General features: G+C 42.1%; 2 protein-coding genes across 5 annotated transcripts in view; one reads left to right on the plus strand and one right to left on the minus strand.

The window, feature by feature from the left end:
* Nucleotides 1–13,674, plus strand: part of LOC115358396 (ankyrin repeat domain-containing protein 13C) — a 37,151-nt gene extending 23,477 nt beyond the window's left edge. Inside the window, exons 6-13 of the mRNA XM_030050362.1 lie at nt 277–343; nt 2,541–2,685; nt 3,321–3,452; nt 4,570–4,731; nt 8,533–8,612; nt 9,846–9,944; nt 10,527–10,627; nt 10,914–13,674. Coding sequence (XP_029906222.1) covers nt 277–343; nt 2,541–2,685; nt 3,321–3,452; nt 4,570–4,731; nt 8,533–8,612; nt 9,846–9,944; nt 10,527–10,627; nt 10,914–11,044 — 917 coding nt within the window. The 3' untranslated portion in view covers nt 11,045–13,674. The remainder of the gene's footprint in view (nt 1–276; nt 344–2,540; nt 2,686–3,320; nt 3,453–4,569; nt 4,732–8,532; nt 8,613–9,845; nt 9,945–10,526; nt 10,628–10,913) is intronic.
* On the minus strand, nt 13,501–23,891 carry LOC115358397 (serine/arginine-rich splicing factor 11). 4 transcript variants are annotated; one of them, XM_030050363.1, is made up of 12 exons: nt 23,499–23,890; nt 21,853–21,986; nt 19,758–19,867; nt 18,114–18,200; nt 17,975–18,021; nt 17,752–17,885; nt 16,561–16,648; nt 16,300–16,413; nt 15,854–15,943; nt 15,671–15,742; nt 15,377–15,554; nt 13,501–14,421 (listed from the first exon to the last, which is right to left on the minus strand). In XM_030050363.1, exons 1-12 carry the CDS (start codon nt 23,618–23,620, stop codon nt 14,215–14,217), a joined length of 1,383 nt encoding a protein of 460 aa, XP_029906223.1. In that variant the 5' UTR covers nt 23,621–23,890; the 3' UTR covers nt 13,501–14,214. The 4 variants fall into 4 exon arrangements, with proteins under 4 accessions (XP_029906223.1, XP_029906226.1, XP_029906224.1 ...); XM_030050366.1 differs by lacking the exon at nt 23,499–23,890 and adding an exon at nt 20,143–20,262 and having other exon boundaries at nt 21,853–21,987; XM_030050364.1 differs by lacking the exon at nt 18,114–18,200 and having other exon boundaries at nt 23,499–23,891.
* Between the last annotated feature and the right edge of the window lie 2,359 nt (nt 23,892–26,250).

Here is a 26,250-nt window from a genome sequence, read left to right on the forward strand (position 1 = left end):
AATTCTTCTTTTTTGTGTCTTAGATTTGCACAATGTCGGCACAGAGCTAAAGATTTATTTTTCAGTGACTTACAGTACCACAGCCAGGGTTCTTAGAGTCATTAAATATTTAGCAACAGAACTACCAGTTATTGCTGGTATATGGCCCTATAGTCTACAGGGCTGTACGCTATAGAAGCTTTGAAGTGGATGGTGGATCTTCATTATTCAGTGGAGTTTCTAAATTTGGGCAGTTTCAGCCTGTGTTTTCACATCATTCTCTTTTTTATGTTGCAGTGCCTTTGCTCTCCAGAATCCTGCCTTCAGACGCGTGTAAGATCTACAAGCAGGGCATCAACATCAGGCAAGTCAACAAGCTTTGTAAGAAAATGAGTGGTGTTATAAGGCTCATACTGAGGTAACTCTGTGACTGCCTTGTAGATGGGTATTTTGTGGTCTTCTGTGCATATAAAATACATCCAGAAATTATAGGCAGCCAGTTCCATTTCAAGTTTGAAATCAATCTAAATGTAAAGCCAGAATTACCTGATAGTTTTGGATACAAATGATGCCTCTTTCCTATTTGCATTGCATGTGTGCCAAACAAGTCTTCTAGGTGTTCTCTAATTTAGTGTTAATGTGTATCTGCAGGCTTATAATGCCAGAGCTAAATTATTGCATCAAGCCTTTGGTCTTGTTGTCAGTAGTGATGGAGTTTTATGTGACATAGCTGAGAGGAGCGGATAAGGAGATGTGAATTAGGCGGGATTTAATCACACCCCGAAACTCTTCCCGAAATGGTGTCATCAACCAGATGAGCTGTTGAGCCTGGTGAATTCTGGCGTCATCGTGCCGTTTTGGTGACTGCTCAAGGGACCAGTTCACCCGATAACGTGGAAATTCAGTCATTAAGGGTTTACCTCCACATCAGTCGAACCCTCCTTTAACGATCATGAGGGATTCACCGGCAATAACCGTCACAGACTTTCCAAGGAATCGTCATTCTGATTGCCCTAAAGCAAGCTTATCTTTGTGTCGGAGCCAAAATAGCTCGACAACACCCATGGTTATTTTGCATTGCGCTCCACAGAACACATTTGCCTCGACCCATGTGAATCGGACTCGATTAGCCAGTTTGCTTCAGCTTTGCATGCATACTACCGCTTCTTTTGAGTAACGCTCCCAGAAAAAGGGAGCATTTCTGAATGGAAGAGCCGGTGCCATAAAACCCAAGGAAACATCTCTTATTGAGGCACTTTGTAACTTTTAAGAGTAGCGTCGCTGTCATTGTGCGCTGTGCACTCCGCTTTCTCTCCTCTCCTCTCTTTTTCCACTCTCTTCTCACCCTTTACTTTTGTCTAATGGCCTTCGGTGCTTGCAACAACTCAGTGTGGATAACTGTAGTGTAAAATCAGCAAAACAGAATGGCCCCCGCTTCTGTATGCAGATCTATTACCTCTGTGCTCCAATCCAGATCAGAGCTTCCTAGATGGAGAGTCGTAGCAGCAGCATGTACCCCTGCTACTCAGCTCTGTTATAATGGGGAACATCAGACAGCCATCAAACTCTTACTAGCTGTTGAAGCAGTGAATCTACAGCGGGAATCCACAATGGTGTGTTTTCTGCTCGGGTTATTGGGCTTGAATGAGCACAGTCCTGGTATGGCTTGCAGTAGGAAGCTCAAAGCACTCATCCTTCAACAGCTTTTACATTGGTCTTAGTCCCCTATGGCACACTGTCATTCATACATGCATGCATATATACACGCATGGATGACATAATTATGTTGGAAGGTTACTCACAATACACCACACCCTGTCTGCCAGCATGCACGCACTGGCTTTATATTTAGAACACATGCTGGTGAGCTAAGCCTATCTGAGGATTGAAATTGAGAGTTAATTCAGTGCATAAAGGAGTGTGTGTTTGTGTCTCTGCGTGCTGGCACACATACCTGCGCAAGTTAGCCTTGATGTCGAGCTTGTCATCCTTCTCCAGAGCTGCTCCAGGCTGTCTAATTTGGTATTCAAAATGTCCTCTTATTATCCCGGAGCTGCAGGAAGAGAGGGAGACAGAAGAAACTGTCACTGCAAGTTCATTTACATTCCAGCGGTACAGTGTGTCAACCCCGTCGCCCTCCTCATACCTACCACTTTGTGTCTGGTCTTCACACGGAGCTCAGTTATTCTCTTTGCTGTCACGCCTCGTTCCACAGCTACCCACTCCGACAAAAGTGGCAAAAAAGAAAAAGCAATGGGTTGTACATCTCCCATGGCAACGATTAGCACACACATTGCCTCCAAGCTTTTTCAGCCAAAGTTAGACATCGAGATTGTCTACAGTGAAAGTTGTTTTTCCGTTGCTTACACTGCTGACAATGCGTTTCCTAGTGGCTGTGTTGTGGCCCTTTAAGTTCGTCTTCATTAATTTCCTTTTTTTTTCTTTATCGCTAATTAGTCCAACTCTCTTGCCGTCTTCCTGTGTTTCCTTTTCCTCATCCCTGTGTCTTTTCCTAATGTCATGTGTAATGTCCATGTGCCTGTGTGTGTGTGTGTGTGTAGATTGGACACCACATTGATAGACTTCACAGACATGAAGTGCCAGCGTGGTGACCTCAGCTTCATCTTCAATGGCGATGCCATCCCCTCCGAGTCCTTTGTGGTGCTTGACAATGAACAGAAAGTCTACCAGCGGATACACCACGAGGTGAGAGAGGGATGCCGTTACAACAATCCTTTTGGGAGAGTTTAGTTTTCTCGTCATAAGATTCTCATTCAGTACCAGACTGCCAAAGCCAGTCAGACTGCTTTTCCAGATCCTACTAATAAAATGCTAACGAGGAATTCAACACCAAGCCCAAATCTGTAGAAAGCCCGTCATGTCATGGTGAAAATGCAAACAAGGCTAAGTACAGAGGAGCACGCTTTGGTGTTAAAGCAAACATAACAGTCTTAACTGTAGCATACTACAACTATAAGCAGAGCAGCTCTTACACAGCTGCAACGCCATAGCAACAAGCATCCTATCAATGCCATAGCAACAGGCAGAGCCTCGCCAGTCCCATATATTGAGCCAAATGGCGTCACTGGGCTCTTTCTACCACTTTCTTTTTTTATTTTTGTCCTTCAGGTTCCTGTTCCTGGTTTGTTAGCACTGTTAGAGTGGAAACCGAGAGGCACCACCGTTTTTTTTTTTTTTGACAAATAACGAGTCCAGGGGAAGGAAAGAGAAAGAACCTTACAATTTTAAGGAGGTGTTCCTCTGAATTTTTGTTGGCATGTGTGTGTGTGGACTTTGTGGAGTGGCATGTGGAGTTTGTTAACTCTGACCTGTATGTGCAGGAGTCAGAGATGGAGACAGAGGAGGAAGTGGACATCCTAATGAGCAGTGATGTGTATTCTGCCACCCTCTCCACCAAGTCCATCACTTTCTCCAGGGCACAGACCGGTTGGCTGTTCAGAGAAGACAAGACGGTCGGTGCCAGGTTTTATTCCCATTATTGCTTCCATCACAGTCAATATCACTGCCTTGGCCACCACTAGTAAGAACACTACTCCTACTCATAGGGCTTCACCTTGTCATGGGATTTCTGGAATATTATGGAATTTTGGTACATTCTAGATGGGATGAATCAGGAAATTCTCTGTTGAGGCTGGGGATATCAGGGACTTTTACTTAACAGGAATGTATAAGAATGTATTTTACAACTCATTCCTTACATCTATTGCATTAGATAGTGTCATTTCTTATTGTCACAATAAGAAATGCACTTCAGTGGAAACTAGACTTTTCAAGCAGATTTTTCCATAAAATATTTCTATGGTCACCTAAGCACTCAGACATTGTCATGTAAAGTCATTGAAACGTCAGGGAACCATATAAACACAACAGATAATATGAGGTTACACAGTTAAATATTTAAAATCAATAATTAAAAAAAAACGTGGTTACTCAGGAATAACTGTTTCAAAGCTATTGGTCATGTCTGGTCTTCTTGCTGGACTGGAAATGCGTTTGCGTCTTCCATTGCGTCGTCTATTTTTGTTTCACGTAATCTGTAATGCAGTTATGTTTTAGTGCTGTTATATTAGTATGACGTATAAATGCTAAATGGACTGCATTTATATAGCCTTTTCTAGTCTATAGACTAATAAAAGCCCTTAACAATGTATGCCTCACATGCATCCAAACGTCATAGAGCAGATGTCTGTCTCTACCTGTCTACTCCTTTTAATCAAATACATAAGCTTTCTCTTCTTGGAATGTGACCTTTGTTTGGCCACAACAGCTAATCTGTTTTTCAGCGCTGTACAGACTGTCCACATTCCTGGTCATATTTCCTGGGCTACATTTCCCTCCCCACAACAACAATGTTGAAAGGCAGCGAATACAGTAACCCAAACACAGGAGCTGCAGGGGTACCCCCACAAACAAACTGCAGGTGACAGACCCAGGGGGTCAAAACAACACAAACTGAGTGTGGAGCATTGCGAATGTGATACGTGGCTAATGCTCTCCCTCATCCCGTTCTCCCGTCGAGATGTGCTGAAAGGGAAATTGATGACTTGCTGCTGTTCATCATCTCTCCAGGAACGTGTGGGAAACTTCCTGGCAGATTTCTACTCAGTGAACGGCCTGGTGCTCGAGTCCAGGAAGAGGCGGGAGCACTTGAGCGAGGAGGACATCTTGAGGAACAAAGCCATCATGGAGAGCCTGAGCAAAGGGGGGAACCTGATCGAGCAGAACTTTGAGGTGAGTCAGACGTGTCGCTACCTGCAGGGTGAAACGTAAAGCCAGCCAAGGCAAAAAAAGCAGGGAGAGTTGGATGCAAACTCCCGGTGGGGAATCATGATGATGAAATTCAGGGTCATTTCATGTCATCGGTTTGGGTTGCGCTCTTCCTCCTGACAAGCACCACAGTTTGCTTGAAAGAGGACTGACACCTGCATTCAGATGTTTTGAAAGATAATGCTCCACTGGCATTGTTCTCACCTGCCCAGTGGACCGAACTAAAGGGTTTAACTTTCAGAGATTGAATAATCTGCTCCAATAATGCTTGTTATAAACACGCCCTCCACCGCCCTGTCTCTCGCTCTCCTCTGGGTTTCCTGTCACTCTAAACTGTGGATCGTCTAGTCCACGAAAAGTGCCTTTTTTTTCTACATTTTGTAGCTCTGGCACACAAAATAGGATGGATAAAATTATTGTCAAGGTAGTCGGTGATCCAAATGCCAAGTGGGTGTCATACTAGGCATACTAATTCATGATTTGTGGCCATTTCTTAACATTTTTGACGTACATTTTAGTGCAAATCGTAGCCACCTGTATTAAAACACAGAGGCCCACAGAGGCTTTGGATCTTGAATGAATGCGCTGATGCCTCTCCAGTCTTTTCACATTACTAGTTCGAGCTAGAAACTTAGCAAAGGTGAAAGAGGGGTGAAGTGAGGCAAACACGGCGGCGGTATATAACTGTTAGAGGAGTTAATGTGTAGAAATCTTGTTTGCTTGTATCTTCAGCGTAACCGCCAGTCAAATCCTGAAACTGTCCTGTCACGTTGGACCCTTGGGGTAGGACCTGAGCCTCAGACAAGATAAACCTCACGACACTCACTGCTCCACCTGTAGCCAAACAGAGCCTCCAAAAAGAGCATGGACCTCATATCCACCTCCGACACCTGGCTCTTTTCATCAGCCTGTCACGGTTTATTGAAAAATACCTGTCTGTCTCCCCGCTGTTGTTTCTTTTTCCTCCCAGACAGTACTTTGGAATGAAAAGCTGCCCCAGTCACTGTTGTGTATGAGCCGGGACGACCCTCTTCCCACTAAAAAAAAAAAAATCCACTGTGCATGGATTTGAGGCACAGCATTGCCACCTAGCGGCCCGAGTGGCGACACTGTGCCGAATGCACAGGGCGACACTCGCGCTCACTGTCCCTTCACTACAGTATGTTCCAGAATTTGCTCCGCAAGCCGTTCTCTAAACACTATTGGTAATGCCGGTCACACAGTGAAGACAAAGCAACACTCGGTGAATGCCTTTTAACTGCTTGGTTGTTTTCGTCGAGTCCCCCCCTGTTCTCTGTGAAGCTTTGTCCCATCAATGTGCCCTCTGTTGTTTGTCAGTCTCTTTATCGCCTGTGTGTTTGAATCAATGCCTGCTGGCCTTGTGTTTTACAAAAAAAAAAAAAAAAGAAAAAGAAAAACTGATTATGCCAAAGCTAGTGTGTGTCTTCTTGTTCTGGCTCTGTAGTGTTGATGCTGTACTCGATGTTCCTTCCGCCTGTGGTGGAAAATGATACATGGAAGTAGGTGAGGGGAAAGTATCCGGGCAGGCCAGTCGCTGTGACGTAGCTCTGTTTACCACAGCGATTGTGGCCTAATGGAGGACAACCCAGGGGGGCAGGAGAGGGGACAGCGGGTCAGCTCCACGCCTGTAGACACATGGAAGCGCTCGGGGGCTTTGTATCAGGGCTCGGCACTATTGATCAGACGGATGAAAGCTAAAACCCACTGGTGCCATGGACTGATGGAAGGGGGGCAAGGCCGGCAGACGGGACCGGCATACCAGCAGAGCAGGGCCCCCGCGAACTGTGTGTGTACTCTGTCGCCGTCACAACAACACAGCAGAGCTGTTACACACAGTGTGAGAGCGAGCGGCGGGAGGCCACGGCCCACAGCGGGGGAAAAACACCAAAACATCTCTGTGATGGCTGCAGTGGCACTGCGATTGAAGCAACATTAAGAGGGTTGTCTCCTCCTGCTGTTGTATTTATCATATTCGTTCAGGTCATTTATACATGTTGAAGAAATTCTCAGTGCACTTTCCACAATATGTAAGAGGAGAACCTGCGTATACATAGATGCACAGGGTGGCAGGAGATGGTGAACGCAGCTAGTTTGCTGTTTTGTTTTGTCCAGTCAAATGAGAAAAAATTTTAGAGAAAGTATTAGAAATATGGAAGTTTTTGTCTTTGCATGAAATAATTTTATCAACATATTAACGTATTATTATAAGACATTTGACCTTTTCCCAGAAGGTCCTGTATCTTAGCTACTATCAAAGGCTCCTGAAAACTTCCATCTGATCTCTCACTTGGGTGTTAATCTTAAAATAAAAGTTAGTTACTTAGGATAAAATAGTGTTGCGATGCCACAAGTTAAACAATACCAGTAAATGTTTTCCACTAAAACATGCTGATGATGTATCTCAGTTTTAGTCTGTTAAATTAAATATAATATATGCTATAGTGTTGGAAGTTAGAAATTCTAAAAATTAGATAAATAAAATTGAAATTAAAAATGAAATTATATAGTGTACTATGTTGTGAATAAAAAGGGACATTGATATAAATAAGCACCGTTGGATAATAAATTAGAAATTAGTTAGATAATAAAGTTAGAAAAGATATTCATTATTTAATTCAAATTTCAATACACACTCCTGTGTTCTGCCAAAATAGCATTTACAGAATATTCTGCAGTATAAATCCAGGCTTTACTAGTTCAAATATGACATTTATTTGTTTATCTATTTATTTATTTATTTATTAGCCAAAACTGAAATGACAGCTTTTTGCCTTCTCAAGGCAGAGACGTTCATCATGATTTTGAGCGGCTCTTCTCTTTGTATGTTCATCTGTACTTTACATTTTGCTGTGGTTTCCACCATGGTTGGTGCTGCCTGACTTCCCCTCCACCGCGGCCTCAGGCCTCACCTTGATGGCCACAGTCCAGCTCAGCAGTGACCACACCCATGCAACACACACTCACAACAAACGCTAGAAGAAGCCTCTAACGTAAAAATCCAGCCTCAGGCAGAGATGCTTGGACATTTGCACACAAGGTCACAGAAAGTTGAAAGTTGTATAAAGGACCCATTTCATTTAGTTATTTTAAAGTAAAAACAAGCTTTATATGGCAGCTTTAAATGAAGATGAAAAGAGTCCCTGTGGTTAGACTAAACCATCCTGTTTATGGGATTAGCTGCAGAATACTGAGGGTGGCAAGTGCTGTAGTTTGAATAAGTGGTAATCTCAGTTGAATAGCAAAAGCGAGGATTACAGGGCAGAGCCACAGCTGTCTAGGAAGGAAGGGGAATGTGCACGGAGCTGGCACACAGAGCACGCTGCATTGTCATGGCTTAAGTCTCAGGATTCCACTGGTGTTCAGTTGTGTACATTGTTATTTCAGCTGCATAATATTTTGGTGCTTTTGTGACACCGAGCGGGGTTTAAACACCGAGCCCAGCCGCTTTAGTGATGCGCTGGAGCCATCTAGTGGCTGGAGTTGAAAATTGTTGCTCCAGTTGTTGACACATTTGCAGATGGTGTTTGCGCCTCACAGACTTTTTTCAAATGATCAGACCAGTGCAGGAACTCTGGCACGATGTGACTTTCCAGAGTTTCCTCAGTTTTCTGTTTGTTTCGTCTGGTCTCGACCTTGCTGCAGAGCTTGTTTTTCCCTCTCTTTGTTGTGTTTCCCATGTGGAACTTGGCAGGTCTTCACTCTGGTACCCGTCCTTGACATGTTGCTTTTTCTGCTACTTTTCAGCCGGTGAGGAGACAATCTCTGACTCCCCCGTCACCCAACACTATAAGCTGGGAGGAATACATCTCTGCTGACAATGGAAAGTAGGTATCCATGTGTTTCAACAAGCAAGTTCATTTCCAGATCACCATATTGCCTTTCAGAGGGGGGACAAGTGTTACTAAAGTTCATAGAAGTGTTATCATTTTGTGAGCCAACATCTTAAATTACTATTTGGAGCTAATTTAGTTCCAAAACATGATTTACAAATGCTCTGCAAATCATAAACAAACATAATGCATTTTGCAACAACAAAACACCATTAACTTACACAGATTGTTTTACTAATATAAAAGATGCCTATTAAACAGATGGCAAAAAAAAGTAATACATGATGTGTGCCAAAAGTAACAATATATTATTATATAGGACATTCGTGACAACATCTTCAGCACATTTGAGATCTCAGCAGTAAGATGTATATCTATATCCATATCTATATCTATAGTCTATACAAAATGTTTTTTTCTTGGTGCTAAATGAGCTCCATACAGCTGTCACTCCAAAAGTACCTTCTTTTGTTTTAACTTAATAGTTAATGTGTAAGAGTTAATGTCACTTTTTCCAAGTAGTGCATTTCCTCCTAACAGAACACAAACACTAGATAGATAGATAGATAGATAGATAGATGGATACTTTATTCATCCCGAAGGAAATTCGCAGTTTTTCAGCAGTATCCACAGATTACAAGATTAAATAAATAAAAAATAAAGAATAAGATCTAAGTACAACACACTAGAGATCTAGGTACAACAGTGTGCAAAAAACAATGTGCAAAAAACCGTGTGCATAGGTTGATAAAATGTGCATAGATGTAGGTCAATGTAGGTCAGTGTTTACATTTGAACTCAGAATGTTTTGAACGGCAAGATACAGGATACGACGTATTTCTATCCACTGCTATACTGTAATTACAACTATGAGTGGTGCATATGTTTTGCAAAAATGTCGTTGTCTTCGCTGCTCATCACACCTACGGTATCCACAACAGTCGTATGCACAAGAGACGTACTGCTCTCTGATTTCAAAAAGCTCTCCAGGAAACAAGGAGACACATGAAAGCATGAAACGGCCTGATGAAGATCTTGTAGTGGGTGAAACATGTTCGTTTTACTTTGCTCAGCCCAAAATGTTCACATCGCGGCTGTCACAGAGAGCTCAGCTCTGCCTCCAGGGGCTCGGCCGTGTTACATAACAGATGATGAAGCTCATAAGTGTTTAAGTGATGTTATCATTGAGTCATATTCTGACGGGTTGTCCTTCCTCTCTCTCCACAGAGCTCCTCATCTTGGGAGAGAGCTGGTCTGCAAAGAGAGCAAGAAAAACTTCAAAGCTACAGTAGCCATGAGTCAAGACTTCCCTCTGGGCATTGAATCGTGAGTTTCCTCACAACCTCACCATCAAAACTGTTTTATTTTAATGGGAAGCGCGTAGTAAAGATATTAACATTTGGAGAGCGCCGAGGATGGTTATAATTAAGTTAAGCTGGTAAAGCGGTGCAACAGAGAAAGCAGTCACGATCAAAATAAAGACAGAGACGCAGGTCAGATCTTAACGCAGAGCACATGTAGATAAACGAGATGAAAGACTCCAAAGGCAAAATGAAAACTTACTGGAAAACAAAGTTGTCGTCCATTACGTGGGCCGTTACATAACACTGAACATCAGCACCATGTTGCGTTTGGCGCAGTGCAGATTTTCATGGTTTGCTCTGCTGGAGACAGAACCAGTTTGTTTTATCAGTACTGCACTCAGTCCTGCTCCAGCTGTCCCGTCCTCCTCACCCCTCCCTGTGAACACGGGATGGGATGTTTTAGTTGTTTAGTTTTGACAGTTTATTGGTGCATCACAAGCGTGGCTGGACAAAGGGGCGTCGCACCCACACGTAAAATTTGTGCTCACTCCATGTTGGTTGAATTCCCTGTGTAACGCCATCTGTTGGTTGTGTTCCCCCTCAGGCTATTAAATGTTCTGGAGGTGATTGCACCCTTCAAGCACTTTAATAAACTCAGGGAGTTTGTTCAGATGAAGCTCCCCCCTGGCTTTCCTGTCAAACTCGGTAAGTAGACATAACTCAATCAAGCATAGCTGTATGGAAATTTGAACATATGACATCAGTGGACTGAAGGGATGGTGTAATTAGGTTGAGAGGGATATTTTAAGGGATGCTTTTAACTAAGAATTGTTTTCTTTTCTCTCTGCAGCAGTTTAGTTTTCATTTGTAAAAGAAACTAACAGGAGAAGTAGAGACATTTCTGTGACAGGTGTCAAAATGTCAAAGGTTCTGGTTCAAAGGCTTGTAAAAAAATTAAAAAGTTGTGACGCTGCTTCTGCTTCCCCCGCAGACATCCCTGTCTTTCCTACGATCACAGCCACGGTGACATTTCAGGAGTTTCGCTACGATGAGTTCGACGAATCCATCTTCACCATCCCCAACGAGTACAAAGAAGACCCCAGCCGCTTCCCCGACCTTTAACCCTTCAGGTCGGACCGCCGCGGGGGAAGCAAACGTAGAACGTGGCAACATCACACTCCAAAACATTTTTTTTTTCCCCCCCGTTTGTTTTTTAAAAGCAAAACAACAACTAAGGTTATTGTCAGCTACAGAACAGCACATCTGGAGCTGGTAGGGATTCAGTGCCTTGCTAAAGGACACTCGGGCAGGGTAGATGCTGGCTAACACAGGGGGGGGGTTTGAACCATGGTTGAGAGGGGAGGGGTTGTCTGCCTATTCACTACAACACCCCACTGCAGTAAGACAGCCACAGTTAAAAAAGCAGCCGCCATGACAACAGCCCATCGTGGCAGAGAGGTGATCATTAAAAAGTGTTGTGGGGCACAGTGTTGCACTTTCTACTTTTTGCACCACCTTCAGTTTTGGTTCAGCCCGGGAACGTGATGCAGGACGCAAAGTCACTACGTTCATCAGGCAAGTGAGAGGGACTGGGGGTCTCTTCCACGAGCGGGCATTGAGGTTGCAGTGAGCGACAGAGAAGCAGGCAGATAGAGGAAGTGAGGAAAGAGAGGCCGATGCTATGTATGTAAGTATGTATGTAATGTTTATAAAGGGACTAGGTCTAACCTCCCGTAGTGACGCACTGAAGTTACTGTATGTGGTAATGTTGAAGAGGATTTCCACAGTTGACGTTTTTTTTTTTTTTTTTTTTTTAGGGGTTTACTCTGCAAAAGTAGACATTTTCTGAAAAAAACTCTAGATGTTTTTAGCTTTAAGGTCAAGAAAATGCAATTCTCTGACATCACCGGATAGAAGACCGTCATGTTCTTAATACCTGTGAAAAAATAAAAAGGTACATTTTAATGAAACGGCTACTTTTACAGATTAACAACCTACAAGTTTCCACTTTAAATCAGCAAGTGATAAAATAGGTTGTTTTGTTATTTTGTTTTGTTTCGGTTTGGGTGTGTCTGACAAGGCCTGTCCCGAGCGTGGAGTAGCATCACTGACATTTTGGGCACTATTTCGATTCACTACAGCTGCTCTGCACTCGGCCGGCCTCACGGAGGCGGCCGCGGTGCGAGTCCCCGGCACCGCGTTTGAAAATGTCGTGTCAGTGAGGTGACGCTAGAGATGCTGCAGATTTTTTAACGGTACCACAAAGTCTTCTCTGTTTGACGGGACGGCGAGCGTGGCATTACAAGTCCTGACGTCTAAGCCTTGTTTTCTGTCTTCATATTCTACCTTTGTAAACTATACGACAAACTGAACAATCCAGTGAAAAGTATCAAACCAGGGGGGTTGTACTTTTTTTTTTTTCTTTTAAGGAGTTATCAGTAGACATTAGGGAATGAATGAATGATGTTTAAGTACAATGTTCACGCCATTTTTACATGTAACAAAAACTGGGCCTTTCCCTTGCGCAATATGTAAATACATCAGTTTTGTTTTTATTGCTTTGATCTTTTACGTTCTCCTTTTTTTTATTTTCTTCATGTTGACGGGACTAAGATGTAGTCTACGCGAGGAAGAGATGTGGAAATTTTTATGTATTGTCATGTGAGTTAATTCAAAGAGTTTATTGGTTTATACCATGGTGGCAGTTGATATTTTTGTACATAGATTTCTTTGCTGGTTTAAAAAAAAAATCTCCTTATTCTCTTATTGTGTTCCCTTATTATTATTATTTTTTTTTAATCCCAGTTAATTTGCAGAAATGTATGGACCCCTTTTAGACCATTTCCACAGGGAGAAGAGCACAAAGCACCATGGTTCCTTGGAAATTCATTCTGTAGAAACTTGCAGTCCAGGAGGTGTTGACACTGACCCGGGCAGGAAAAGCTTGTAAACTCTTCTGAATCTTTATAGCTGCTTAAACAGTGGACGAGCTCTTTATCTGGTCGATGTTGATCCAAATAGATATTCTGCAGGATGTTACGCTTAACTTTCCTTCATTCCTAAGCTTGGCTAACCCCGGAGTCAAAACTCAGCCGTTGGCTTCACTGATGCGATGGTTTAGGCTTGGTTAAGATTTTGTCCAGCAGCCAGGCGTTCATGGTGGAGCAGCTTCTTATTTCCAGTATCAGTGCAGCCAGGTACAGTGCTTTTCATTTCTCTCCATCACGATTCCACTCCTCACTACTGGCTAGTGCAGTCGATGGAATTGTGCCTCCTCATTTATGTTACGTACACTTTTATTTGATGGCCCTTCCTGCCGATGGCTTCAGCAGCTTGACTCTTATGTTTGTTGTATTCATGCATCTACATCTTGCCAGTTGTACAGCAAGAACCCCTGTATAAGCCTGCCACACTATTTTCATATAAAATGTACTAAAATAAAAACCCCACATATCTGAATGAACTAATGGGCTCCATGTTTTTCACATCCTCACATCACTGATATCACGAGCAGGATCTTAGACTTTTTATTTATCGTCTGTAATGATTTTTCCTTCCTCAGTCTCAGCACAAAGAAAAACAGTTTAACCCAAATTTTATTACTTTGTTGTAAAATATTACAATGTATTACAGCAACACGTTTGGATCTACAGTGTACACTTACATGGGGGTGGTGAAAAGGATGGGACAGATGGAGCAGGACTGAGTGCAATACAGTTAAAGCAAATTGGTTATGTCTCCAACAGAGCAAACAAATAAAAGCTGCACTGCACCAAATGGAACATGGTGCTGATGTTCAGTGTTACATGACAGTCAGAATGGGCAAGGGACCAAATCCTGTCTGGTATATAGAAACTGCATTATAGTGGAAACTGTTGTATATTCTACTGGCAGGAAGACCAAAAGTTTTTAAAGACAAATGGAAACTTAAATGGGAGAAAAAAAAAATCAGTAGGGTTTTAAAAATACAGCATTTTGACAATTTAAAACCATGTCTAATATTAATATTTTTCTCTTTTTCCTCACTGTTTTCTTTACAAAAAATTGTGACAATTTTCCTACACATGCTGACTAGACACTCTGTCCAATACAGAGATAATCTGATTATCCCGTCTGTCTTTTGAGAGAATCTAAAATGCAAAACACTTGTACCCCACCCCACCCTCCCCCCAAAGACTATAAATCACCTTTTAAACTTTCAGTGATCAGGCACAACTGTTTTGTGGCCTATGTTTTTTTTTTTAAAAAAAGGAAAACAACAACAAAACAAAGCAGGAAAGCTGCAGATATTGTTAGTCGCTCATCTCCATGTCCTCCTGGTGATGATCGTCTCCATTTAGTTTGGACTTCTTAGGCATCGCTCCCTCGGCTCTCTCCAGCTCCTCGGGGGCTTTGGGGGACGAGGCGGAGTCCGAGTCACTCTTCCTGTCATCCTCCTCCTCCTCTCCCTCCTTCTCGCTGTCGTAACCCTGCTCCTCCTCGTCATAATCCCTGGTCACCTGTTCCAGCAACAAGGGTGAAGGGTTGTGCTTAACAATGGGCGAACCGACCAAAAATTAAAATGTGACAATTAAGCCATTTTTAATCACATGCTGTCAAACCCCCACATGATTAGCAAAATGATTTGTTGAAATGTAAAATGTGGGTAAAAAGTAGTAAACGGACCACACATTCAAAATCACTTGTATGGCCCTTTAAAACGACTGAAAATATGGATGGGGTGCAGGTGTGAGCCCATGAGCAGGAAATGATGCAATAAGCACACACTGTACAATGCTCAGATTAGAAACTTCACTATCTGTTCAACATGGTTCCTCAATAATTTTATATCAATGTTACCGCTTATGGAAATGAAAAACATCTGCTACCGCCTGCATTTAAAGGCAGTCAACCTATTTAAGCTGGACTTGAAGCTTGTTTAGGTTAACCTTTTCCTTCATAATTTTGACAAATTACTGTTATACAGAGGATACGGGCCAAACTAAAGGAACAAATCTGTTTTTCCTGGCTCTGGGGCTGTAATTTGATTTGTCAAAATCCAACATGGTGCGACACCAAACAACCAATCACCTCAAGGAGGTGTCGCTACCGCAGTCCAACCACAACCATGTGCACGCGCACCATGCGTGCTCGCCTCCCCTTCCCCAAAAATATCACCTCGCCAGCCACAGTCTACAGTCCTTTAGCTTAGCTTACTGCAGCTGTGGCTCACCAGTTCTCACGCCCCTGCTGCTTGTCATTGGAGCCACACGTATGAGTGTGTGAGGGAGGGAGCAAATGAGGTGCTGAATCTCTGGTGGGTGCTGCATGAACTGTGAGCTCAATTTTTGACGAAAGTTCGGCCAAAGTTAAGCTTTAAGGACGCTTTTAATGTATCACCAGTGGGTTAAGCGTTTTTTCCATGAACTGTCAATAAATTTAACCAATATAAGGAACTCCATCCCTTATACAAACCTTGACATCTCCTTTCTCGCTATCAGACTTGCGATCCCGATCTCTCTCTTTGTCTTTGCTCTTCTTCTTCTTACTAGTGGAACGTTCTCTTTCATCTCTGCTCCTGTCCCGGTCCTCCCTCCTGTCTCTGTCGCGGTCCTTCTCCCGATCCTTGTCCTTCTTTTTCTCTTTCTTGTGGCTGTGTACACAACACATACATAATAGTAAAGGCTGAAAAACTCCTTAGGTCCTACACACTGATAGCATCTTCATTTCCTGTACATCAAATAGGTGGGACAACTGTACTGTACTCACCGTCTGGGTGATGGCGATCTGGAAAGCCTCCTCTTTGGGGACCGAGATGCACTGCGGCTTCGCCTGCGTCTCCTAGTTAGGTTAATTACAAAAAACACCCGGGTGTGACTCTTGTGATGCTTGTCTTAATTCAATCAGAGGTTTGTCTGCACGTCATCATATCATATTTTCCAGGCCACTCACCGGCTAATACTCCGAGACCTGCGGGCGCTACTGTAGCTCTTGGGGGGCGTCTTAGACCGTTTCTTAGACTTCTCCTCCTTCCTTCTGTCCCTAATCAAGGATTATATAAGAAAAGAACACATTATAAATAAAGAGCAGAAGCATGAAGGTTAGATGGGTGAAGCTGTGAATAGACAGTTACTGCTTCAAATGCCCAAACCACTTAAAACTCCCCCCTAACTGTCACAGTGCCAGGCTTTTATACCTTGGACATATTGGCATTTCCTGCATGTGAATATGCAACATGTGTATATGTATTCAGTAAAACTGTCACTTTAAACTGCAGGTCAGATTATGCACCAGTAGTGGTCGTCAACCAAGCCTCCCTGGATGAAAGTTTAAATAGAAAAATAAAAATATAGAAAGGCTGCTGTCTAAGTCTCAGAGACCACAGAGGAGATGCTGACCTGGATCTACTTCGGCGGCTTCTATCTCGGGAGTGAGACCTCCTCCTTCGTGGGCTCTTGGACCTCCTCCTGCTCCTCGAGTGGGACCTCCGCCGAGAACGGCTCTTTGATCGTCTGCCATAAAGTTGATACATTTAATAACTGGAGAATCCCCAGAATTTCCAGATTTTTTTTTCATGTTTACTGTGCAGACATGACAATGTTGGTCTCATTGCTGATGCTGCCAGGCCAGAAACAGGATTTGACAGACAATGGTCTTACCTGTGTTTTGAACGAGACCTGGACCTCCTGCGTCGTGACCGTGACCGGGAGCGAGAGCGGGAATGTTTGCGCTTTTCATCTTTTTTATCTGCAAATACAACAAAAATAAAAGCCTGAAGTGAAGAGAGAGCAGCTATGTACCACTCACAAAATGTAACAAATTTCTACAGCTGACTGAGCCAGTTATCATAATCCTTTATGACAGCTGATCTGCAGCAAATAAAAACACATGACAGTTTAATAAAAATACATTACCATTTTCACACAATAGTGAACATTAAATGCACCATAAAACAATAACAGTCTACAAACCTGCCATTTATCCTGACTGTATACTTAGCTACTTCATGGATGACAGGGGGGAAAAAATAGTGTCTTTAAGTGTTGGTTTTAATTTCTGGCAAGTTTCACCACATGCCAAAGGGGATGAAAACAAGTTCTGCATCCACGAGATGATCATCTGACCCAAGCTGCATGACCCAATTAACAAACATCTACAGACATGTCTATTTAAGCCCAGAGGCAGGTGGAGATCAATGCCCCTTAGCAGCTTGTAAAGTTCCTTTATGGAAGATTTCTTTCCATTTCTAACATGTTGCTTCTGTTTCAGTCTGGCAACAACAGGGACAGAAGGCAAGTATAGTGCTGATGGCAAATATTTTCAAGAAACTTTCTAGTTTATATTCGCATTAAATGTTTAAACTGCTGCACAGAATACAATGTTTTTGCTTTGTCATCCTCCAACATACTCTGGGAAGTTTACTTTAGTCAGACGTAGTCAACAGCATGTTCTCTACTCAGTAAAGAATTGGCTCATCAATGGCCGTCCATTGTTGTAATTATCACTCCACTGTATTCTATATTGACATAGGAGAGGATACTCACAAAGCAGAAATACCTGCAGCAGTTTAGTCCCTCATAATATATTTTCTTAAGAGCAGCAAGCTTCTAATTCCAAATCAATTACTGAACCAATCATTTACAAATATGACCTTGTTTAACCCTGTTTCATTATTGTAGCACCCAATGGTGTATTTTTTTTGAATGCCAGGATATAGCAGCGAGACAATTCGTTCCCTCAAGTTTCACCAAAGCGTGAACAGTGGTGTCTTATGTTGTGCTGGCTACACAGAGAGACATAACTCTATGGTGCTAGTGTCACTGTGTGGGACAGAGAAATCAAGTACTCACTTCCTGGCTCTATGGCTGCAGATATGAGGGACTGGGCTTCTCGAACTCTCTTCATGGCCTCCTCAATCTCCTTATTGGAGGCATCAGCTTTCAACCCTGGGTTTAAGTTCAGTCCAGCTGCCATAGGATTCAACCTGCAAGCGCATCAGTGGGTTACCATTATTTTCTCAAAATATTTCAGGAACTAAATTATTGAATCGGGACTATGCGTGTTGTTTCTTACTTGGGGTCCATCGACTGCATGAGCTTCAGGAAGTCAGCAGAAAGAGCCTACAGAAGAGAAGCAGGATATTATCCATTTGATGAAAGGTTTTTTAAAACAAATCTGCAGTGACTAAGAATGCCACTGATCAAGTCCTAACCTGGGGGTTCATGTTAGGTCCAGGCATCCCCATGGCTATTTGCTCCATGTTAGGACCTCCAAGACCTCCGAATGGTGCCCCTCCCATCTGAACATTTGATACAGACACTTAACACACACTCTGCATGGCTCATTAAGCAGCGCATGACACCAACACTCACAGTTACCACAGTTACAGGGGCTATTCTCACTTGGGCTAAAAAAGTATGTATTCATAAAGGGAAAAAAAACAAAAAAAAAAAAAAAAAAACAAGGGCGTACAGATGCTGATAATGTGTTTTACTTAATGCTTCATCATGCTAGTCTCAATGTCTGCTTACGGCACTGTGGGGATATTTGAGTTTAATATTAAATCCTGTCCACAGTGAATGTTGAGCCTGTTCTGCAACATTTCCTCGTTTCCTGTCAACTAATTCCTGATTAAAAATGCCATTATTAAAGAAACAATCACTGTGTGACTCATTTCCCACCTCTAAATACCACACCTGAACAGGCTGGCACCTTGCATGGCAGCTTCTACCATCCGTGTATGAATGTGGGTGTGAATGAATGAGAGAAGGCGAGGCATATATTGGAAAGTGCTTTCAGTATCTTTCAGTATGGACACTAATGCAGTCCATTTACCACTACCCACTTCTGCTCAGCTCAAAATTATATACAAAGTTTTGGGAACAGCAGAGCAGCAATATCAATGAAATTCAGTGTCAATTTTTTTTTGTGAAGCCTTGCCTTAAAAAGCATTACATTTATCATGGCAAAATCTGTACACTTGAATGTTCTGAATTAACCCAAGGCATTCAGGAAGCCCTAACTGGACACAGCAGGGGTGTGTTAATATTATGTAAAAATGTTAACACTGTATCTTGGCATTCTGGACTGTTAAGGGGAAAAAAACTCTGAAAATTGCAATGGACGTTTTTGGCCAGTTATACCCAACACTCATCACGGTATTGCTTACACTTTTTGCTCCCACCTCAGTCCCACCTCACACAGCAATTTTCAGCAACCTCTGATGGCCTCTATGGTTACATACTGCCTCATTTCAACCTTTTCAGCTGAGAAACAGTTTTCTCCATTGAAACAGTTTCAAAATTTACAGAATACTGAATAATGTGGAACATCCTAGAAATCCCTCCAGTAAAGGTTAGCACAAAACTGTCTCTCACAAAAAATCGGCTCAACATTCACTATAGCAAGAACAATCCTTTAAAAGCATTTACAGTGCCATGTTTGCTGCCTGCCCCTGCTAAGCCTTCATCACTGTTGTCTCTTAATTCTACTACAAGAAAATAGCATTATTGAGAATTTGAAGATTTTAAATAAATATATAAGCCTAATTTCTAAAATGCCTTTGGAATGTAATGTGCTGCACAATCAAAGCAATTTATTTGAATGACAGAAATTGCTTTTGTGCTTTGCACAAATCACATAATTTAACCCACTGATATTATTAATAAAAACACATTTTCACAGATCACAAATTTAGCTTGGATTTAGTAATGACCTTTATAGCTTAAAAAAAAAAAAAAAAAAAAAGTTTCCAAGCTTTCCAACAGTTTGTCAAGCTATGTAAAGCAAACAAATAAAATGCTAATCAGAGATTATGAATACAACATAGGATTTTAAGACAAATGTGAAAACTTACTGATGCCAAAGGATTTGGTGTGGGTAGAAGGCCTCCCCCAGGCATCATTCCTGCCACGGCATTGGCTGGAGCCAGCAGCGACAGAGCTTTAGATTCATCAGGAATAACTCCTGGAGAAGGACAACAACATATCAGTGCATGCTCCAAGCCAAAATCTACTACACTCAGACAAGACTTACAGACAAGCCACCTCAGTCTAACTACTCTTACCATGAGAGAGAAATGTAGCAAAAACAAAACACATTCCACTTCTTGTCTTGTCTGTAAATGTTGATCCCTGACTTTTTTCTTTTCTTTTTTTTTCAAAGTATGATGCTAGGATTAGCAGCTATGATTTCAAATGTCACAATACACACTGTGGTCAACACTACCAAGATTTTATCACCTGTACTTGTTTTTTAAGTCATGAACCAAACGTAAGCAAGCACAGTCGGTTGTCCAGTGGGATGTGCTCTCAACTTTCATTAGATGTTTTATGAACAAGCGACTCGCGCCGGCTGCTTCGCTATAAAGCACACAAAAAACATTGAGATACAGAAAACAAAGTTCATGATTTGGGTGTAGACAGAAGGGTACAATTCATCACTTATGGTTCATTACTTACCATTACCAATACAATAACAGAAATGGTTCAAATCATATGCCCTTGTCTGGGCTTTTGCTGGTGGCTACTTTCTACACAACCACCATGACACTTACATGGCAACCATATACAGTGCTCACCAGATACAGTACTGCTCGATTTTAGCCAACAGTAACTCGCCAAAACAGCAAACAAAGTTGAGGCTATATTACACTGAAAAAGGTTCTATCAAGTAAGGGCTATTGCCAGCAAAAACCCCGATAGAATCATGAACAATGTGCCCAAAGCTGAAGAGAAACAAAACATAGAACAGTAAAGAAAAAAAAAATCTAAGGGAAAATCTTATGGAGATCATGATCCATGGTTGTGCAATCTGAAAACAGGCTATTTTCGAATGTGACAATTTTCATTTTCACGAAGAGAGAGAGACACACACACACAATCACACACATATGCGCGCGCACACACACACACACCAGACAGAAAGGACACTTGAGAAACAGGATAAGGCTGCAGAAGACAAAACTGTTGGGTGGCATTTTCAGCAGGGCCTGGTATATAGGGCTGGCTGAACCAGGAAAAAGAACTGTAAAACACAACAACAAAAGAAACACCACCGTTAAACGTGAGATTCACTCAACCCTTTCAGAGTCATGTGTGGAGAGGGTCAATAATATAAGCATTTCACTGCAACATCAAGCAGAGGCTTAAGACTACTTTTACCTCCAGTATGTTAGTACAAATTTGGGAATGGAGATGCACAATGTACAAAAACAATATAAGGCTTTGGCACATGGAGCAAATACAAGCCAAAGGAAGCTAAGCACAAGATTTTTATCAAGATTAATAGCCAAATTGTGGGTTGATAAATTTCCAGAGCATCTGCTGAAAATTACTAAATGTTGATGATACAGACCTTCAATTTTTGTTTTTTAGCATGCATAACTAATTAGCTAATTTCCCTTGCATGCTTTGTGTCTGTGCATGCCTACTGATTGAAACAAATCATATTTGGAAAATTCTTTCAAAGCCTTTATATCAGAAATGAGGGACAGAGATGGCCCTGCACCCCCTTCCCCATTTTGCTTAAGAGTTGTGTGGCTAGTGTGTTTTAATGAAAAAATGCCTTGAACAGAGAGAAAAAAAGAGTTAATATTTTACTGCAGAATAAGAGTGAGAAGGGGCTTGCGAGCCTGGTGCCATTAATTTTTCTAATCTCCTGATGGCAGCAGAGGACCACTTTCAGCCAGCAAGGAATGGGCTCTCTGCAAATGACTTGTCCACTATGAAAACCACAACACAAATAACAGAGAGAGAAGTTTACAAAAAAAGGCTAGATTGTAAGACATGGGCACAAATGTACATTTCCCTAACCTAGAACTGCCAGGCACTGAAAAGCTTAGCTAGCTTGGTCAAAACAATTCACAGTGTTTGTAACTCTATCAAAATACACCTACATATTGTGTTTTATGTTCATAGAGTGAGTGATACAAGAACAAAATAAGCACCCACCTTCAGCAAATGGGACAACAATCAAGGCTCTGTCCACAAAGACGGTGTTTGTCAGGTGCTGGGACACGCCCACCGACTCAGACTCATGGAACTTTACAAAACAGACACGTGAAGTCACAGGCAAGGGAGAGTCACTGGAAGAAAATACAAACATGTTGTGCAAAGAATACAAACAAGGATATGCGACATGCCCTCTTCAGACGGAACTCAAAGAAAGTACTAGTTTATATACATGAGGATGATTAAAATAATTTGTGTATCAAAAACAAACAATTTTCCATCCAAGCATCCCTGCAATCGAGCCCTTGGCACTTCTCTCTAACATTGTCATTTGAGGGTCATAGGAATATTGCCAGGGCAGAGGAACTGAGGCACAGCTGTTAGGATGCTGTTTTCTTCAAAATGAAAATGAAACTCAGATCTAAATCTCCACCTCCCACCTGTAATACCGTCTCTCGCATATCCTACCTGCAGTGTAGCCAGGTGTGATAGGACAAGAAAAACACACACAGCAGAAAACAATCAATGATGCCCTGCTAACTAATACAAACAGACAAACTACTGCAGTTCAGCTCAGGGGAGTCCAAGGTGAGACAGGCATTCCCAGTGATGTAATGTTGTTAACTTTGAAATCAAGAAGTTTGTGTGCATGCCAGGAGAGGACGTACAGGCAAACTCACTTAGTAGGGTTGGGACAATATGTTTATATCCTGATTTGTTACTACCACATTGTGCCAATTCGATATGTACTGGGTTTCTACAAGTGCTGTGATTCAATATTATGATTTACTGCCATTTTCATACATTTCATACAATGATGGCAGATTTCAAATGACTACTATGGGGGCCAATATCATCGCACATGAATCAAATGTGGTTCTGAATCCACAAGAGTCTCAGCTTTCTAGTCAAAGCCAATTGATGCAACTCCAACACTGTTTAGGCCCCAGTCTGCACAAATACACCATTTTACACCAGGCCAAAAGATCACATTTGGACTGCCTACAAAAACCTGCATGGTTTTTGTCCCAAACTTAACGGGATTATTATAAGGTGGGAATATCTGCACAGGGGGAGACCAGCGGGTGCCCACAGACCCTATTTTCATTAACATATCTGGAGGCCAGAGGTCAAGGGAGCTCTTTGAAAATGGCAGATTTTTCCTCGCCAAAATTCAGCCTAACTTTGGAGCAAAATCCAACGGATTCCTTGGGTAGTCTAGTTTCACATGATGCCACTATCTTTAACTAGTTTAATGATTCAATACCGCCATTCGATATTTTATAGAATCTTTAAAAAAAAAATCCCCCAAAACAATCGCGATACTTTCGTAAATCAAGTTTTATCCCACCCCAATGATAGCACAGTGTTGAAACCCTGAAACCCATCTCACGTGTGTCTTGGGAAAGGTGCTGTGCTTAAATCTGTACAACAAACACTGTAGATTTTGGCCCCTGGTCCATAAGCGGTGGGAAGCTGCTGCTAACTAGTGTAGCTGACTTCTACGTTAGCTTTCTGCATCACCGCGCGGGCAAATGCTAGCGAGCAACTAGGCCAGCGTGCGGCTACAGGCCTCGGCGAACTCAGCTCGAGCCCCGCCAACCTAAACATATAACAGTCGCTGATTTACTGTGCCAAATACTCACTCAGGTGGAAATAACTTGAGCTCCTCTATGTTCCCGAGGAATCCGAACAGAGTCCTCATTTGCTCGGACGTGGTGCTCGGGGAGACATTGGTCACCTGAATCACGTTCGTGTTGGAATTCATTTTCCCGAGATGTTAGCGAGCTGGCTAGCTTTCTGCTAGCGATGTAACCGATGAGTAACGCGGAAAGGTCACGCTGAGTAGCGCATACAATACTCGAGTGTTTGTAACGTCTTCAGGCAAAAGTTGAACACCGGAAAAAGACAAAAACTGGCATCTTTCTACGAAAGGCAATGTGGCTAACGTTAGCTGTAGCCAGCTATTGTGAGCGTGCACCAACAATGGCCGTAGTCGAAAATGTCGTGAGGGGTGATGCTGCCTTCAGGTGCTCCCCGAAAGCTCTCACTGCTAAATATTTATGTCGTAAATAATACTTACCGCCCCCACTCAAGTGTTTTTTTGGAGGCAATGAGGATGAGGCCAGGAATACGTCTAGGAGTATTTAGTTTGACACAAACGACATACTCTGACATCATAAAAATGAAGCAGGACAGTGCTACAAAACAAACATACAATTGATCTTAAATTGATTTGTTTGATATGATGATTGATGACGGTGATATGTGATATGGATGTATTTTAGAAAATGTTTTAGACAGACCCACAAGTGAAATAAATGGGCCCATTGATGCCACCAACCGAGTCACCAACATATAACGATCAAATTTCTCTGTAATGCCATTAGGCTAGCAGTAGATATGACTTCTACACCTCTCTGCAAAATTTTTATTGTCCTTCTTATTCATCATCATCATTATCATCATCGTCGTCGTCGTCGTCGTCGTCAACATCATCAGTCTAAATTTCCCCTTTCCCCTTTATTTTATTTGAGTCGCTCATGCCCGCTCGGTCTAAAGTTTAGTGCCAACATTTCCGACAGCACCTAAAAGCAGCATGGCAGTCGGAACACGGCTGAACCGAAACTGGTGTGGCGGAGTTCGTGTCACAGGGCGTCTTGTAGTAGTTTCCCGATACACCACACTGTCTCCAAGTACTTACATATTAAAATCCAACAATATTGTAAGCGATAAGACATTTTGCATTCATACTACCAGTTTCTTTGGGTTGTCATAAGCATTGGCTGAGGAACCGAGTGGGGGGAGGGCGAATCAGCGACGCACATAAGCGCATTGCCGTAGTTCGTTCTTAATTAGCATGGTAGCTAGCTAACGTTAGCTTGTCACCAGCACCCAGTGTTGTTTCAGTGTAGATGCTCCTGGAGGGGATGCGTTATTTTCAGCTCTTACAAATTAATTGCAACGGCTGCAAAATGCCCCGCAATGTAGTAGCAGCAAACGCATTGCTTCAGATGCTTAAGACCTTAGTAAAGCTGCAAGTCTGTCAAGACCCGAGCAAGCTGTCAAGATGACTCTCCGGGGAGCTACAAGTTGAAACAGGCGAGTGGCTGATTTTCATGATATATAGTAAGATTTTCTGGCAGTATCTAAGAAGTAATGACTTCAAGCTTTGACTTGCATGATGGGGGATGGGACTGTTGATGATGTTGTCTGCTGTCAACAGAGGCGCCAAAAGACTGGCGGCTCTAAGTGCGGTGCTTTATCAAATGAATGATATTGTGGGCAACATGCAGCATATCCACATGGCAGTGCAGTGCGTTTAGTGTTGCATTCGTTTAATCCTCCTGTTACCTTCAAATTTACCAACACTTTTTATCACTTGGGGTCAATTTGACCCCAGTAATCTAAACCTCCAGTAAATTATCACAATATAAAAAACTCAGGGTTATCTGTCAGGTAAAATATGTGTCTTGCTGACTACCTAAAAAGTCTTTTAAATGAAACATAAGCTGCCACACTCATCCCTCCTTTAAAAGTCAAAGTTCTTGTCCAGGTGTCATGACCTGGACTGGTTCTCAGTAGTTATGTTACTGCATGTGTGGTTATGTTAGGTTAGCACCCTAAAGCACAGGGAAGTTTATTTATTTATTTATTTTTTTTTTTGAAGATTATAAATGGCATGTCATAGTTCCTCTGTATCATCCAAAACAACTGAAATTAGTGTGTTTTAAAATGTTGATTCTTTTTTTTTTTAATACGGCTGGGATGATATGCTTATGTGATATTTGGGTGCCAATTTGATGTGTATTGCAATTCTTCAAGTATTGCAATCCTATTATGATTTATTGCATTTTTTTGTTTTTTTGAATTCTCCTCTAGTTTGTGGTTGTAAAGTTTCATGAAGCTGCGATTACCCTAAAGGTCACTGCAGTTCATTTTATACAGTGATGTCAAGTTTCAAAAGAAATTCTCACTGCAATGAAATGGCTGCTGTGGGGGCTAACATCATCACACATGAATCAAATGTGGTTCATTGAATCCACAAAAGTCTCAGCTTTCCAGTTAAAGCCAATTGATGCAACTCCAAGACTGTTTAGGCCCCAGTCTGCACAAACAAACCATTTTACAGCAGGCCAAAAGAACACATTTGGACTGCATGGTTTGTGGCCCAAACTGCATGGGATTAGCAGAAGGTGGGCATGTCTGCAAAGGGGAGAGCTGTGGCTGCTCAGAGAACCCACTTTCATTCAGACATCTGGAGGTCAGAGGTCAAGGGACCTTTTTGAAAACAGCAATGCCAGTTTTTCTTTTTGCTTTGCACCAACAAATTCCTTAGGTTTTCTAGCTTCATATGATACCGATATCTTTACTTTAAATCAGTAATAGAAAAAAAAT

This window comes from Myripristis murdjan, chromosome 4 (assembly GCF_902150065.1).
Source record: "Myripristis murdjan chromosome 4, fMyrMur1.1, whole genome shotgun sequence".
NCBI lineage: Eukaryota > Metazoa > Chordata > Actinopteri > Holocentriformes > Holocentridae > Myripristis > Myripristis murdjan.

Excerpts from the sequence above, each read along its gene's own strand:
- LOC115358397 (XM_030050363.1), bottom strand. The coding sequence starts at position 23,620 with ATGAATTCCAACACGAACGTGATTCAGGTGACCAATGTCTCCCCGAGC. Across the intron at positions 21,987-23,498 it reads CTCAAGTTATTTCCACCTGA|TGACTCTCCCTTGCCTGTGA; the intron begins GTGAGTATTTGG and ends ATTTTCTTCCAG. Across the intron at positions 14,422-15,376 it reads GCGAGAAAGGAGATGTCAAG|GTGACCAGGGATTATGACGA; the intron begins GTTTGTATAAGG and ends TTGCTGGAACAG.